This window comes from Echiichthys vipera, assembly GCF_963691815.1.
Source record: "Echiichthys vipera genome assembly, chromosome: X".
In the NCBI taxonomy this organism is placed as follows: domain Eukaryota; kingdom Metazoa; phylum Chordata; class Actinopteri; order Perciformes; family Trachinidae; genus Echiichthys; species Echiichthys vipera.
In genome coordinates, this window is record NC_139825.1 from 19,605,499 (window position 1) to 19,622,822 (window position 17,324).

The 17,324-nt window shown below is 41.1% G+C and overlaps 1 protein-coding gene across 1 annotated transcript in view; it reads left to right on the forward strand.

The window, feature by feature from the left end:
* ppp1r16b (protein phosphatase 1, regulatory subunit 16B) overlaps positions 1-17,324 on the forward strand; it is a gene marked incomplete at both ends in the record, with an annotated part of 63,585 nt that overhangs the window by 23,843 nt on the left and 22,418 nt on the right. Inside the window, one exon of the mRNA XM_083939476.1 lies at positions 8,123-8,193. Within this exon, the coding sequence (XP_083795602.1) occupies positions 8,123-8,193 (71 nt within the window). The remainder of the gene's footprint in view (positions 1-8,122; positions 8,194-17,324) is intronic.

The following is a 17,324-nucleotide window of genomic DNA, read 5'->3' on the forward strand; positions in this document are numbered from 1 at the left end:
CATATGTATCAGTTATTCTCACTCTGGGTTCCAGCACTTTTTTTTTTAAATGTATAATTTTCAGAGCTATCGGACTTCTACCTCCAACAGACTCCATTAGACACACCTGTCACCTTCTGATTACTTTTCCAGACTCAAACAATGTGAAATGTGTTTATTTATCACTGTGTGGAAGGCCACCCTGTTGAATCTATAAATGAGGGGCTCCCACGTGAACGAGAACGGAATAGTGTCTTAATGTACGCACACATACCTGCCTATACTGCTGCAGAGCATTGTGTACAGTATGTTCCACCAGTCAGTACTTAATAGAGATTAATTGCATGGTGTTTTGTTTAAGCTGAGGGCAACAGAAATGAGATCTCCGTTATCTGTTCAGAGCTGTTGGTGTTAGAAAATTGTTTCTTAGTTCACAGTATTGTTTTCTAGACCAGGATTTGAGATTATTTGTACATTTTATGGTTATTTTTGTACGAGAGACATGTTGGATGGAGTGGACTTAAGTTTAACTTACAACAACCTTGCAGGTACTTTTGATAACAATGTGCAATAAGTACTGCAACCACTTGCTGAGTTTTCCTTTGCCTTACAGCTGTTTTGTTTAGAGCATGACTGATATGGGACTTTTGTGACTGATACTGATTTTAGAGGAAAAAACTACTCAGATATGGTGATATGGCAGCCAATACTGTGAATTTTTGAGCTGGATTTAAAATAGACATTTTATATGCAGATTGAATGAAAGATCTTATCAAAATAAAATAAATAGCTGAATTAATGTCAGTGCTGTATGTTCAGAATCAGTCATTTGCTGACCCTTCTGATTCAAGATTCAAGATTCAAGAAGCTTTATTTATCCCGAGGGAAATTATTTTGCAACAGTTTCAATACAAAGGCGGAAAAGGATCAGAGTAACAATAAGCATAAACATAAATCAAATCAAAATAAAGCTAACGTACAATAAATCAAGCAATGAACCAAGTGTGACAGAGTGCAACAGACGTCGTGGTTAAGCGTAGGTATATACAATATACAACAATACGCAGCGTGCAGTTTAGCAACATATTGAAATGAAATAAGTACAAACTAGATAAGTGAGAAGGAGCGATAAGTTATAAGTGTTAAAAATGTTAAAAATGTAGCAGCATTTCCTACAGAACTAAGTGACAGCATGGCACAGTGGAGTGTAGCAGCATTTCGAACTTAAGTAAGTTACAGTAAACCACAGTGAAATGTAGCAGCATGTCCTAAAGTACAGTAAGTGTATCAGCAGATAGTTACAGTAAACCATTAATAAATAAATAAAGTGATGTAGTGGTGATATAAAGTGACAGTGTAAAGTGTAGCAGCACATAGTTACAGTAAACCATTAATAAATAAATGAAGTGATGTAGTGGTGATATAAAGTGACAGTGTAGTATAGCAGCATTACTTACTGAAGTAAGTGACAGTACAACTGAATAAAGTGGTGCAGTGGTATAAAGTGACAAAGTGACATTTTCAGGATACAGTGGCTCCACTGTTCCTTACCTGACTGGGGGGAGATGAATTATAAAGTTTGATGGCCGCCGGAAGAAAAGACTTCCTCCGGCGTTCAGTATTACACCGGGGTAGAATGAGTCTGTGGCTGAATGTGCTTCTGCTGGAGGTCAGCGGCTGGTGGAGAGGGTGAGAGTTATTGTCCAGGATGCTGTGCAGTTTAGACAGCATCCGCCTCTCAGACACCGCCACCAAAGAGTCCAGTTTGACCCCCAGGACGGAGCCAGCCTTTCTGATGATCTTACTGATCCTCTTTGCGTCTGCTGCCCTCAGTCTGCTGCCCCAGCACACAACAGCAAAGAAGATGGCACTGGCTACCACTGACTGGTAGAACATCCTCAGCATGGTGTTACAAACATTGAATGACCGGAGCCTCCTCAGGAAATAGAGACGACTCTGGCCCTTCTTGTAAACAGCCTCAGTGTTCTTGGAAAAGTCCAGTTTGTTGTCCAGGTATACTCCAAGATATTTGTAATCCTGGACAACATCCACAGTCACGCCGTTGATTGAGATGGGTGTGGGGGCAGATTTACTCCTGCGGAAATCCACCACTAGCTCCTTAGTCTTGGTGGCGTTTAGAAAAAGGTGATTAGCTGCACACCAGTCGACAAAGGAGTCCACAACGCCCCTGTACTCCTCCTCCTTCCCCTCACTGACACAGCCAACAATTGCAGAATCGTCAGCAAACTTCTGCAGGTGGCAGGACTCAGAGAGGAACTGAAAGTCTGAGGTGTACAGGGTGAACAGAAATGGGGAAAGAACAGTACCCTGTGGAGCTCCAGTGCTGCAGACCACGGTGTCAGACACTCCGTCCTGCAGTCTGACATACTGTGGTCGACCCGTCAAGTAATCCGTAATCCAGGAAACCAGGGGAGGGTCCACCTGCATCGCCGTCAGTTTCCGTCCCAGCAGAGCAGGCCGGATGGTGTTGAACGCACTTGAGAAGTCCATGAACAAGATTCTCACTGTGGTCCCCGCTCTGTCCAGGTGGGCGCAGGCACGGTTGAGCAGGAAGATGATAGCATCCTCCACTCCTAGTCTCGGCTGGTAGGCAAACTGTAGAGGGTCCAGTGATGAGCTGACCAGGGGCCGAAGAAGTGAAAGAACCAGCCTCTCCAGGGACTTCATCAGGTGCGATGTCAGCGCCACCGGTCTGTAGTCTTCTGAGGTGCTGGGACGCACCTTCTTTGGTAATGGTACCAGGCAGGATGTCTTCCACAGCACAGGGACCTTCTCGAGACTCAGGCTGAGGCTATAGATGTACTGCAGGACTCCACACAGCTGGATCGCACATGTTTTGAGGACCCTCGGGCTGACACCGTCGGGACCCGCTGCCTTGCCTGGGCGGAGTCTGCACAGCTCCTTCCTCACCTGCTCTGCAGTGAAGGTCTGTCTGCTGTGTGTGTTGGTGGGGGTGGAGAGAGGTGATGGCGGGGGGGAGGGGACAGGTAGTGCAAAATCAGGAAGGAATTGAGGGGGAGGTGTCAGCAGGGTTGGAGGTTTGGAGGTGGGTGGTTGTAGAGGAGCCGTGGGGAGGTGGTCCAGAGCCCTTTCATCAAATCTGTTGAAGAACAGATTTAGCTCATTGGCACGTTCAGTACCACCTCCTACCGTCTGGTTACCAGATGTGATGCTCCTCATGCCGCTCCACACGTCCTTTAAGTTGTTCTGCTGGAGTTTGTACTCCAGCTTCCTCCTGTAGGTGTCTTTGCCCTGTTGGATCCTCTCCTTCAGCTCCCTCTGGACCTGCCTCATCTGCTCTCTGTCCCCCTCTCTGAAGGCCCTCTTCTTCGCATTCAGCAGGACCTTGATGTCTCTGGTGACCCACGGCTTGTTATTTGGGAAACAGAGTACAGTCTCTGTAGGAACAACGCTGTCCACACAGAAATTGATGTATCCTGTTATGCAATCCGTGAGATCATCAAGGTCCTCCCCATGTGAATTACAGAGCAAATCCCAGTCTGTGAGTTCAAAGCAACCCTGTAAAGCTTTGTCAGTCTCCTGTGACCATCTCCTCACAGTCCTGGTGGTCACAGGAAGCCGCTGGACTTGGGGCGTATACAGGGGCTGCAGATGGATGAGGTTGTGATCTGATCTTCCAAGAGGAGGAAGGGCAGTGGAGCTGTAAGCCTCCTTAACATTAGCATACAGCAGGTACAGTGTCTTGTTTTCCCTGGTGGGACAGTCCACAAACTTGCTTGAAAGTGGGCAGTGTTGCAGCCAGAGTGATGTGGTTGAAGTCCCCAGATATTGCAATGAATGCGTCTGGGTGCCGTGTCTGAAGTCCCTCGACGACGGTGTGGATGACGTCACTCGCGCGCGCCGCGTTTGCAGTTGGAGGAATGTAAACAACCAGAACGATCACGTGTGAAAACTCCCTCGGCAGGTAGTATGGCCGCAGACTCACGGCAAGCAGCTCAATGTCCGGGCTACACACACGCTCCTTTACAGTAACGTGTCCAGGATGACACCACTTGTTGTTAATAAGAATAGCAAGTCCCCCACCTTTCCTCTTGCCACTCTCACGGTGACTCCTGTCCGCCCGAACAGTCTGAAAGCCATCCACAGTTACGTTCGAGTCCGGGATGTCCACCCTTCTGTAATGGCCAAACTACTCAATAATACAATTTCTTATTCACCTCAATCCTCGTTTTCTGCATTATATGTTCTGCCATATCAGACAACATATACGCTTATACTGATTAATACTAAAATGTCTTTTATTGTTATCTTTTAAGATGTAAGCTAGTTTTCTGGACATGCTCACAGTTGCATTTGACGTTAGAGCAGATATACACACTGTTTAAGTAATTCTCTTTAAATGTCTTTCTTACTACAGCCCCATTTACAGCGTGGCAGGCATGTCGTGCCTAAAGAGTTACATTGAGAAATGTTTTGGACGTATAATCAATGTCTTTGAGGATGACCACTTTCTGCAGACCTATGACAATAGGACTGACTGGTGGGATGCATCATGCAGCGTGTTAACATTTGTAAGTGTGTTGCCTTGAACACGTTTTTACAGCTGTAGTGCTGGTTGATTGGCAGGTGACTGATGGCATCACTGTAATAAATCTTCATCTAAAGATGAAAAGGTAGATGCCGACTCAACACTTCTTATTGTATTTATCAACAATATAAAAAAAAAACCCACTTGGCTTCAGATCTTAAGTATCTTAGAAAGATTAAAAACATTTTATTTTAACGTTTTAAAATATTTTCTAACCAACCAGAACCAGCCAGAAGACTGTGTTCAACCTCCTCTTACATCAACTATCTGTCTTACTGAAGTATCCTTTTACAAAACACTGAATCCCCTTCGGATGAACTCTGACATCACTGCGTATGCCAGCAAGAAAACGGTGAATGTCTACTCTGAAAAATGAATAGAAAATCCTTTCATGACCTCCTTGAATCGCCTCATGACAACATTTTGGAGTTGATGCACCCAAACTGTGACTCATTGTGTTTCATTTGCTACAATAAATCAAGAATCAGAAAGGAAAAGGAAAACACAAATTAATAATGGTGGTGTCAGGAATTGACCCGGAATTCATTTACATCTGGATTCATCAAACAGTTTTTACAGGGTTTCTTCAGGGTTACTTGCTGCCTATAAAACTGGTTTTGTCACCGCAGCCAATATCAGAACTTAAACACTTTCAGTGCAACTTTAATTTCTTTTTTACAGACATCAGGTTTCTGGCACGTAAAAAGACACTGCAGTCTTTCTTTAGCTCTATTCTCTCTCTTACAACAGAAAAATACTCCATGTTTTGTGGATTTTTCTCCTGTCCTTGATCTTTTATTTTATTTTTGTTGCATATGTGTATCATTTTGATGTATAAATGTCTTTAGAAATGACTATGCTGTGATAAATCTGACAATACGTTGCATTCAGATCATAGAAGAAGACTCAAGGCTGTTTTTTTTTTCTTTTGCCACATACCAAAATAATATGCAATATGAATACAATATATGAAGAAAAAAATCGGAATAATCTAAAAATGTACAAAAAGAATTTCAAAAAGTTACAATCCATTATAACTCATGTATTCTGATTCAGGCTTTTCGTTTTCTTATAATACAAATAAATTCATATACCACAGCCACTAATTGAGTTTCATAAAGTGACTCTCCTTCAGCCTCCTCTGGGCAAAATGAGTACAAGTAATGCAATCAGTTATTTTCAGGAAATCTTGTACTTGATGCATCCTAAGTAATTGTATTTGTATTAAGTTTTCAGGACAATTTCAATCCAATTACAATCTCCTAGGGCAGATAAACATGACATTAGGAAAGTCCCCTGACTTTAAAATCCAACACATCGGTATGTAATTACAAGGCCTCACAGTGATGCGACTTATGACGGCTGCAAGCAGGATGTTGGTTGTCCTTCCTCAGAGATGTGTTGTTTACAATCCAGGTTGTACAACACAGCACTCCAAGCACACAGTGGAAAGCAGAGATAGTATGTCAAATGATTGGATGCAGTCAGACTATATAACCTTGGGTTCAGTTCCCTCTGCACTCACTGTAATTTCTTCACTTTTTCCCTCATTTACCCCTTACAGGAGTGCTTGAACAGCTGCAGCAGCTCATTCTGTTTGTGTCTGATGTTGGAAATGTGTGTGCTGCTGAGCTCCTGTGTACATGGTTGTGTGAGCATATTAAAAAATGTTCTAGTAAAGACAAATACCACAGCTACATGTTGACAGCGATGCTTATCAGAAGCCTAATTGAGGTCTAATAGCTGCAGGATTCAGGAAGTGGGATAATGGAGTTAGGCTGGTGATGGCTGCACTTTCATCAATCTGCTCTACTGGAGAAAAAGCAGACCAACCTCTAACTCTCACTCCTACAACACTTAAGCTGCATAAATACTGGCATGTCTACTGGACAATTTTCATTCATATACATTTTGTTGTCATGACCGGCCTCCAGCAAACCTCCTTCCCTCGTCTTTATTCACTGCTGCATGAAAATGCAGTTCACATGTGGGTGCTCCTCAAGGAGTTCAAACGGTTCTTAACTTAAGAAAGATTTCTGTCTCAGTTTTATTTAACAGCATCGTCCCACATTCCAGCTCACAAAATCAGCCATGTTTTCAGTTGTTTGTCTCAATTGTGTCTAATGTTACAGATGCACTTCTCTTCTAACCAATCCGGCTGTTTACAGGCTGTGTAACTGCTCGTGTTTCACTCATGCTTTATGCCTGTGACCGCGCCCTGAAGTGTATTTCCTTATGTTTTATATCAACTTTGTTGGTTGATCTTTTAGCACTGCCAAAACACAGGTGGCTTAAAGTATCCGGTGTAGATAAAAATGCAGGACTGGAGCTACTGCTCTGCTTTTGCTTTTTTGTTAATTTTTTTTGTTAATCTGCTGACTATTCTTTTGATTAATTGGTTAATCAATTCGGTCTTCATAATGTAAGAAAACAGTGAAAAGAGCCTATCAAAATACTCAAGAAGCCCAAGTTGACATTCAAATGTCTTGTTTGTTCAGCCAACAGTCTAAAACCCAAAGATACTATGCTTATTATAATATAAAACAGAGAAAAGCAGCAACTCCTCACGAATGATGAGCTGAATGATTGAAAACATAAAACAGTGCTCAAAATACCTTTTCCAGCCTTTAATGTGTGTTTTTGTGAGCAGTGTGCATGTACGTATGTGGTCTATCTACTTTCACGTTTTTCGGGCAGTCTGAGGGACAGGTGATAATTAACAGCCCGTCATACCTTGATTTATCCTTTCGCTCTGTTGGGTTGTTTTTTTTTTCTGTGAAAAAAAAAGAGGCAGAGGGCAGCTCTGCCAAAACGGGGGATAATAATGTCGTAGAGAGGAGCCCTGTGTGTGCCACTGCCACTTTGTGCTCAGGCAGCAGGTTTAGCAGTGTTAGCCGTCAGAAAGATGTCCAGTGTGCAGACTGTGATAGCTGACATTTTGTGAATTAGGGTCCGGGCTGAGGGTTTATCTGTTTGGGTTATAAGGCAGACAAACGATGTAATCCCAAGCTTTATTGCATCATCCTCTATCAACAACCCTTCCCTCGCTCTCACCCATCATTCATCCATATTTCCAAGGTCAGTTGGGTAACATTCTGGCAGGGCAGATAATTTGAGAGATTGAAGTTCCTGCAGGGAACGATGATGCTGTGAGATTAATGGATTGCAGATTGATTGGTGATGTCACTGGGTAACAAAAGGTTAAGTTAAGGTGCAGCTACAGGCTCTGTGAGCAATCAAGAGAGAGCTCGTCATGCAGTTATCCTGAATCCATTGTTTTGTTTTTCCAGCCGTCAGAACATCGCATTCTGTCCGAAACGGTGATTATGAATGAGTGGCTGTCAAACCCTGCAAAAAGTGTGCCTCTTAGCTTGCAGCTTGTGACAGCAAACTGAATATTTTTCAATTCTCAGCTACAAAATGGTCTTTTACAAGTGCAAGAGAAGCATGCAGTAAAGTGAGGCCTCTAAATCTGGTTCAATTTCTAAAAGTGTATGCAATCATTGATCCAAAAGAGAAATATTTTATAACTTCCATCTTCACTTGTGTGTTTCTCCATCCTTTTTCCACCAGTACGCTACCTGCTGAAGAACAATGTGAGTCCAGACCTCTGCAATGAAGACGGCCTCACTGCCCTGCATCAGGTAAGATTGTCCGACTCTTTTCCTGTTTCTCTCTCTCCACCTATTGGTCTTTCTCTCTGTATGATTTCTCTGAAACTGTTTTTATTTCAAGCTGAACATGGCAAATGTGAATTATGGGATTGTTAGTTGTCTGTCAAATAGCAAAAACACAGCAAGTTGTCTTCTGGTAACACCAGCAGGTAGCTTTACCCTAACCACTGGTTTGAGGGTTCAATCCTCAACTTTATACGTCAAAGCCTGAGCGAGACGGTGAACTCCAGAGTGCTCCTGATGATTACACCCACTTGCTTTAAAAATAATGATGAGGAGTGCCTTGGTTGCTGAGTGGTTACAGCGTGCCAGATTACCGCAACACTCTGGGTTCGTTTCCAGTCTCCAGACCTTTGTTGGCTCCCTCCAGTCTCCAGTCTCTGCACTGTCAAATAAAGGTGAACATTTCAAACCAAAAAACATTAAAAGCATTTGAAAAAAACTGTTATTGCAAAAGTTACTTTCTCTTTTCAGTGAAGCTGTCAGTGAACTGTGTCTTCCTTTGGTTGATAAACACAACTGGAAAACACCTTCTAGTACTTTTATTCTAATTTGTTATTTTCCTATTCTTATAATAAAGAAGTTTAATTATACCACACAGCCATTTATTGAGTTTCAAAAGTGACTGGAGCATGGCTTCCAGGAAATAAAAGTAATGCAGTCAGTTAATTTTGGGTAACCTTGTGCATGATTCATCCTCTTTAATTAACTTTCAAGTAATTTAAATTTTTTGGCAGATAATCATAGCATTCAGAATTATGTACAAAATGTCTAATAAACTGCACACCAAATACTAGAGGATGAAATAGAGAATCTGCCTTTACACCAGATTCTTTTTTCTAATCTCTCAAGCTTTTCCTAAGTAACTGCCTGACTTAAATATTTCCTAAATGAATAATGAACGCAGACTTCATGCAGCAGCCATTATTAAAAGAAGAAGATTCTGTTTTTATTCTGCTAAACAAAATATTGGTTTCCTTTTAGAGAGGAAAGGAAAATAAATTGTTGCACAAATTCACCTTTCTGCTTCAGGACTGATTTTAACATTGCATTTAATATAAAATACTGAAGACCAGACAAAATGTTGTCAAATATTCCACATCTTGTTGTGCCACTGACGAGCCGTAAAACATTAAAACTTCAAGTAATCAAGTCCAACTTTACCATTACCATCTCAGTCTTTGTTCAAATATAATTAAATCATTTTTTGGTGTGATTAGGTCCACATGATTTTTAATAGTGAGGAAATTAGTTCAGTATTGGGGAAATTAGCCCATTTTGATGCAGGAAATTGATATAGAAGATAAGACCCTCTCTCACTTGCTAATTAGAACTGGTGTGATTATTAGAGCTTCCACCTCATCCAAATCAATGCTCCAATCACTGCTCACTCAAAACTGCTCAGTTGTCTGTGGAAATAATGGATCATTACACGTCTCATTTAATCACAAATCAGTTGGTCTTTTGATTTGAAACATTTCCCTTCATTCCTATAACTTTTATAACCATTTCCTGTTACAACAGTACAACCATCTGTTTAGACTCTAGGTCAAACGACTTAAACGATCCTGCGACTGGTTTCCCAAAGATAATCTTGACTTTATCTTTGTTCAAACTACAGACTTCTGCACAAAGCTTAGCATAGAACTCCAGCAGAAAGTGTTGCCTTCTGGGGCAGGTTTTGTCTTCAGTGTAAGACCAGTCTTACAGCAATTTTGCTGATAGATTAGTCTAGACATTTTAGACTATTTCAAACCTTAAAAGTTAGACACTCTTGAAGAATACACATCTGCAATGATTTATTAAAAATAGACTCCAGAGATTTAATGAAGTGACATACTATTTAAATACATCTTATATTGTAATATGTAAAGGATCAAACGCAGGAAACTTCCAGCTCAATTCTTTGGAATTGGATCTATGGGGGAATCAATTTGTAGCATCATAAAGGAGACAAATCATGTGGTGTGGTGTTGCCTTCTACTTATTTTGCCTTCTAGAAGAATTCAACCATTTACTGTCGGACATTTTACTGTTAAAATTCATCAAAGAGTGTAATAATATCGAACTTCCAATAGCATAAAGTGGATGTCGTCATTACTGTATATTTCTTAGTGCACTCTTTTCTTTAACCCTTTAACATTCTGATCAGCTGTTTATTAGAAAATATGTTGAACTTAACTCAACCTTACTGAGTCATCTGTACCATTCAGTTTAGGTGTTTTCTGCTAAAGAAATCCACTAGATGCCACTGTGTCTTTTAAATAATATGCTTTTTCAGAACCCTCTTCAGGAAGTTAGTAACAAAAGATATCACTCCATATACATACATATTTATATTATTATTATTATTATTATTATTATTATTATTATGTAACTATTTTCATAGTTTGTGAGGTCTCATGGAACAGTTGTATGTAACGATATATGAAATCTAATAAGGGTCAAATAATTTTCTTAAAACATGCTGTTGAATTGTTCTTTTTATTCTAACATAATATGCTTACAATTGTAAGCTAATAGCATGTATATGACTTTTCTCTATTATATAGTTGATGAAAGAATTACTGTATGTTAGTATGATTTCTGAGATATTTTCAAAGTACTGTAATGGCAGATATTTAGAATATACAGGTGTGTGGAAATAATATTAGTACCGGTAAAACTACTAATTTCTTGATTACAAATTGACATATTCAAGATTCAAGATTCAAGATTCAAGAAGCTTTATTTATCCCGAGGGAAATTATTTTGCAACAGTTTCAATACAAAGGTGGGAAAGGATCAGAGTAACAATAAGCATAAACGTAAATCAAAACAAAGCTAACATCAGATAAATCAAGCAATGAACTAAGTGTGACAGAGTGCAACAGACATCGTGGTTAAGCATAGGTATATACAATATACAACAATACGCACTGTTCAGTTTAGCAGCAGATTGAAATGAAATAAGTACAAACTAAATAAGTGAGAAGGAGCGATAAGTTATAAGTGTTAAAAATGTTAAAAATGTAGCAGCATTTCCTACAGAACTAAGTGACAGTATGGCACAGTGGAGTGTAGCAGCATTTCGAACTTAAGTAAATTACAGTAAACCACAGTGAAATGTAGCAGCATGTCCTAAAGTACAGTAAGTGTATCAGCAGATAGTTACAGTAAACCATTAATAAATAAATAAAGTGATGTAGTGGTGATATAAAGTGACAGTGTAAAGTGTAGCAACAGTAGTTACAGTACAACTGAATAAAGTGGTGCAGTGATGATATAAAGTGACAAAGTGACATTTTCAGGATACAGTGTCTCCACTGTTCCTTACCTGACCAGGGGTTAGATGAATTATAAAGTTTGATGGCCACCGGAAGAAAAGACTTCCTCCGGCGTTCAGTATTACACCGGGGGAGAATGAGTCTGTGGCTGAAGGTGCTTCTGCTGGAGGTCAGCGGCTGGTGGAGAGGGTGAGAGTTGTTGTCCAGGATGCTGTGCAGTTTAGACAGCATCGGCCTCTCAGACACAGCCACCAAAGAGTCCAGTTTGACCCCCAGGACGGAGCCAGCCTTCCTGATGATCTTACTGATCCTCTTTGCGTCTGCTGCCCTCAGTCTGCTGCCCCAGCACACAACAGCAAAGAAGATGGCACTGGCTACCACCGACTGATAGAACATCCTCAGCATGGTGTTACAAACATTGAATGACCGGAGCCTCCTCAGGAAATAGAGACGACTCTGGCCCTTCTTGTAAACAGCCTCAGTGTTCTTGGAAAAGTCCAGTTTGTTGTCCAGGTAAACTCCAAGATATTTGTAATCCTGGACAACATCCACAGTCACGCCGTTGATGGAGATGCGTGTGGGGGCAGATTTACTCCTGCGGAAATCCACCACTAGCTCCTTAGTCTTGGTGGCGTTTAGAATCAGGTGATTAGCTGTACACCAGTCGACGGAGGAGTCCACAACGCCCCTGTACCCCTCCTCCTTCCCCTCACTGACACAGCCAACAATTGCAGAATCGTCAGCAAACTTCTGCAGGTGACAGGACTCAGAGAGGAGCTTAAAGTCTGAGGTGTACAGGGTGAACAGAAAGGGGGAAAGAACAGTTCCCTGTGGAGCTCCAGTGCTGCTGACCACAGTGTCAGACACTCCGTCCTGCAGTCTGACATACTGTGGTCGACCCGTCAAGTAATCCGTAATCCAGGAAACCAGGGGAGGGTCCACCTGCATCGCCGTCAGCTTCCGTCCCAGCAGAGCAGGCCGGATGGTATTGAACGCACTGGAGAAGTCCATGAATAAGATTCTCATTGTGGTTCCCGGTCTGTCCAGGTGGGCGAAGGCATGTTGAGCAGGAAGATGATAGCGTCCTCCACACCTAGTCTCGGCTGGTAGGCAAACTGTACAGGCTGTAGATATCTTGGTATAATAACATATTATAACAGTACATGGTTTCTATTTTTTATTTCTCATTTCTGTTCTACATAGACCATAAACAGATATCTCAACCAGAGAGGCTGACGTGAAAAAAATAAAATGGTTAAAAAAAATCATTAATTGAAACATTCTCCACCCAACACTTTTTTCTTAGTGAGGACATTAAAAAAAAAAAAAGCTCAAAATAAGTCAGTCTTTATTTTTTGCATTTGATTAATCCAGGGGCAAATTTAAGGCTTAACACAGTTCAGTCTAAAATATCTTTGTGAAACATCCCCTGCATTTATCAGATCCTTCAATTGAACTCAAGAATGCGTTCTTCTGGATGTACCAAAAAGAAAGGATTGATTGCTGAAACAGGATTTCCACAGAGCCGCTTCATTTGTTGACGGTGCTGGTGTACTCAGCCTGTAAACACAAACAAGCATGATAACATTTTGTTTTTCCCTCGTACACTGAAATCTCAACGGCTGGACATCTGATTTTTTTCCCTAAACCCTATTCAAGGTCTGGACAACATTTCAAAGGCATCTTAAAGCATCCTAAAAGGATGTGATGCTCATATATTACCTCAGATTGTCCTGCTTCTCATCCTCCCTGGCCCATCTCCTCTCATTTCTCTCTCTACAGTGGTACTATACCTCTGACGGTTTATGTCTTCTCTTTTCGCTCCGCCTCAGCTAACACCGCCCATCTCTCTCTCTGCTCAAAGCCCAACGCTCTGGCTCCTGCTGGGAGGCAGCCAAATGAACAAGGGAGAGAGAAAATTGAAGTCAATCAGTCACCGCCGGTGTAGCTGCTGTTTTAAAAAAAGCTGTGGGTGATTGGCTACCAACTTTGTGTTTGTGTGTGTTTGTGTGTTTGTGTTTGTGTGTGTGTGTGTGTGTGTGTGTGTGTGTGTGTGTGTGTGTGTGTGTGTGTGTGTGTGTGTGTGTGTGTGTGTGTGTGTGTGTGTGTGTGTGTGTGTGTGTGTGTGTGTGTGTGTGTGTGTGTGTGTGTGTGTGTGTGTGTGTGTGTGTGTGTGTGTGTGTGTGTGTGCGCGTGTCAGTTATTTGGATGGGTCAGCCTGCACACTGTTTTGAGATCATTTCACTCAGTTTTACAAATGCTGCCTTGCACACATAGGCAAATGGGGACAGACAAGAACACACATGTTACACAACACACAATTCATACAAGCACACTCACAACGTATGGTAGAGGGTGAGATAAATTAAGGTAAGTGGTGGGGATGTTTCTCTAAATGAGATGTCATACCTATCTAGGGTTGGTCTCACTTCACTGATATGAGACATTAATCAATAGATGGCTTTCAGGGGCATTGTACACACACACACACACACACACACACACACACACACACACACACACACACACACACACACACACACACAAACACTTATTACACACAATATTGGCTGTCAGCCCTTGAGAATAAGTTAATGCATCATAAAAACACCTTCACAGCTTCAGTTCTGATAGAGAACATATCATTATATACAAAAATTGAGACCTTTTTTCCAATGACAAGGTTATGCATGAGTGTGTTGAGGAATGTGCATACGGCTGTCTTCAGTACTGCTATTTTAAACTCTATACATTTAACAAGTTACGTCAATATCTTATTGTGTAGACCAAAGTTTATTGAAGAATAGCACGGCTAAGAAAGCCCCATTATCTCCGGTTCAAATACATTACATGTGTTTCACAATATAAGTTCCCGTTGGTATACTGGTGGATCACTGTTAATGTGACACAGCAGGAAATGTTTGGTTTGTATTTGCAATAATTAACAGTACAGCTCAGTACGGCTGAAAGCAATCTCTAAAAAGTAAAGCATGGCTGTGAAAATGTGAGCAGGAACGTTGGAGTGAAATATACCTCCAAAGCCCAGATATCCAGTTACAGCCTTCAACAAATCAACTTTCAAAACCAGCACTTTCTCTCCAGCCACCAGAAGCAACACACCTGTTGAGCTAATCAAACATGGCTTTGGTTTGAGGGAGATTGCACGTATTGGCCGTGTTTTGCTTTGCTGATTCACAACTCCATGAGATCCAGTAGTAGAACAGCACGGCTTCATTGACAGTCTTTCTTTTTCCTCACCTGTAACGGTAGTTACACTCCCACAAAAATGCAGCCCCATTTGTTTTTTTCAGTGCTATTTTTGATTTGAGCACGCTTCACGGTGGAGAGCGATGGTATCCTTGCCAGTGGAGGCTTTCAAACACACCTGCCGCATGTCGTCCCATCTTTAGTTAAATCACCACCTCTGTTATCTAGTTCACAGTTCTTGGGTTTTGCTTCAGAACCACAGCATGTCCGAGTGGGCACAATGACCCAGAACATCAACAGACGGCTGCAGTCACATTTAAAAAACATTTGACATCTGTGATTCTACCACTCAAATATTTATGCAGAGATGAGTAAGACGGGCTTTTAACTTGTTCTCTAATGATCTTCTGCTGGGTTAGAGATGTGAAGTTATAAGCACCGCATCCCTGTGTGGGCCCAGAGCTTTCATCAGTCATTCAGCCCTTCATTACTTTAGCCTTTGAGGACCTTAAACTCAGACCTGCCAGCCTTTCAGTAACATGTTTACACTCAGCCCCCAAATTCAGTAATAACCCTGGAGCTGCCACTCACTCTAGTCTTTTTACTTTTAGTAATTACTGAATTTTCCGTTATTTTTCAGTGTCAATGCCCCGCTAGACAGTATGTGAAGGAGAGTGACAGGAGAGGTCTGAAAAAATGTCAGAAATCATCCACCTCACTCCTGATGTCACGGCTGCTTGTCCCAGCCCATATTCAGTTCATTCAGCCTTTTAAATCTAATTCTCCACAGCTGAAGTTTCTGCACACAGACCCTCCTCCCTGTTCATGATTTGCATGAGTCCTATCATCTCCGGTAAGATTTTAAGTACTTTTATCCTTTAACCTCCTGTAGTCTGAACCACCTGGTGCTGGTAGTATTTCAGTTACAGTGCCAGCTCTGTTACCGTTGGCCCTCAAAATGATCACCCGTTCAACCACAGTCTTTGCCTTATTTCCTGATCGTTCTTGCTCCCCTCGACCCACTGACAGAAGACTGTTGCTGTTTTTTTCCCCAGCCACATAATCTGAGCCTTTGTCAGAGCCACACTTTCATTCTTTTCATGAAAGACACATTGCCTCATTGTCTTAGTGCCAAGACAAGAAGGGTGGAGGAGTTTAGTTTAACTTGTTGGTGCTAGTATGTGTTTTTTTCAGAGTGAAAGGCAAAGGGATTAGTTTAGTCAGCTAGCAGGTGGGCTGAAGTATGAAGGTTTATTCAAATGAGGTTAGGAGATTAGCCTAGTTGTTGGCTGGTGTGTAGGTTGGAGTCTCTTGGGTTTTTCTGACGACATGTGTCATGCCACCGCTGCAGGCTGGAACTTTAGATGCAAGCTTATCAAAATACTCTCATCAATAACTTCATATGATATCTTATGAAATATGACTTTATATGTAATGCTGTAAATGTAACCTGTAGGTGACGGTTAAGTTTGATTATAACTATTTAATTATATGGCTGGACTTTTTTATGCTTACTGATAAATGGGCATCTATGTTATTTATTTATTTATTTATGCAACTATAAATAACAAGAATCAAATGCAAATGCGTATATATGATATTTAATGTGTGATATTGAAACATGTTGTTACTTCTTGGTTACCAAAATTACTTGGTTTTAGCGCTCTAGTAACACCTGGTTTCCTTCTTTGCTCCAAATGTAATTTCTACAGTAATAAATACTTGGATTACATATGAATTACTTTTCATAGTTATATACGAACAGTGAATGATGGCAACCTGACCTAATTCAATGAGTATCGGATGTCTTTCAAGCTTGTGTGTCTCTAAAGAGGCCACTCATTTCCCCTGAACTACTGTATATATTCTTAGCAATTAAGACACTCCAACAAATCCATAACTCGCTCTCTGAATTACCATATCTGTGTAACAGGTAGAGACTGCCAATTTAATGCCATCACACATGGTAAAATAAGGACATTTGTGACTCATGCTCTCTTGTCTTCGCTGCTGTCTTGACATTGTTGACGCCGGAAGTATTTGACACAAATAAACCAGTACCACTTATGCTTTGGGGAACTTTAGATGGTCTCTCACAGTTTCTCACTCATTCTGTTTCTCAACTTCCTTAGCTGAGCATCACTGACAGTATAGGCCTTTTACACCAGGTCCAACTGAATTTATAGTTATAGTTATAGATTTTTATGTTGAACTTTTTACACAGTCTAGTTCAGATTGCAGGAAAAGAGAGAAACCTTTAAGTGAACCTCCTCCTCCCCCCATTCTGCCTGATCGCTTTTAGTATCACGTAGCGCTATTTCCTCCTCATATACATATCACAGAGATTTCTCCACAATTTTCCAGCATCCTCCACTTGAAAAAGATCGGTTTATCTTTGACATACTGAGCAGTAACTCAAGTAGAGAAGAGAAGTATCTGAAAGACCAAGTGAAATGAAAAAAAACATTTTCCCAGTTTTAGTGTCCTTGTGTTAATTGTTTATTTATCTATTGTTGTATGCCAATTATGATTGATCTGTATCAGAGCACTTTACATCAAACCCCTTGTCCCTTCTTTCCTGTAAAACAGTTTATCACCGCTTACCACCATTTTTTTCTGGCCATTTTC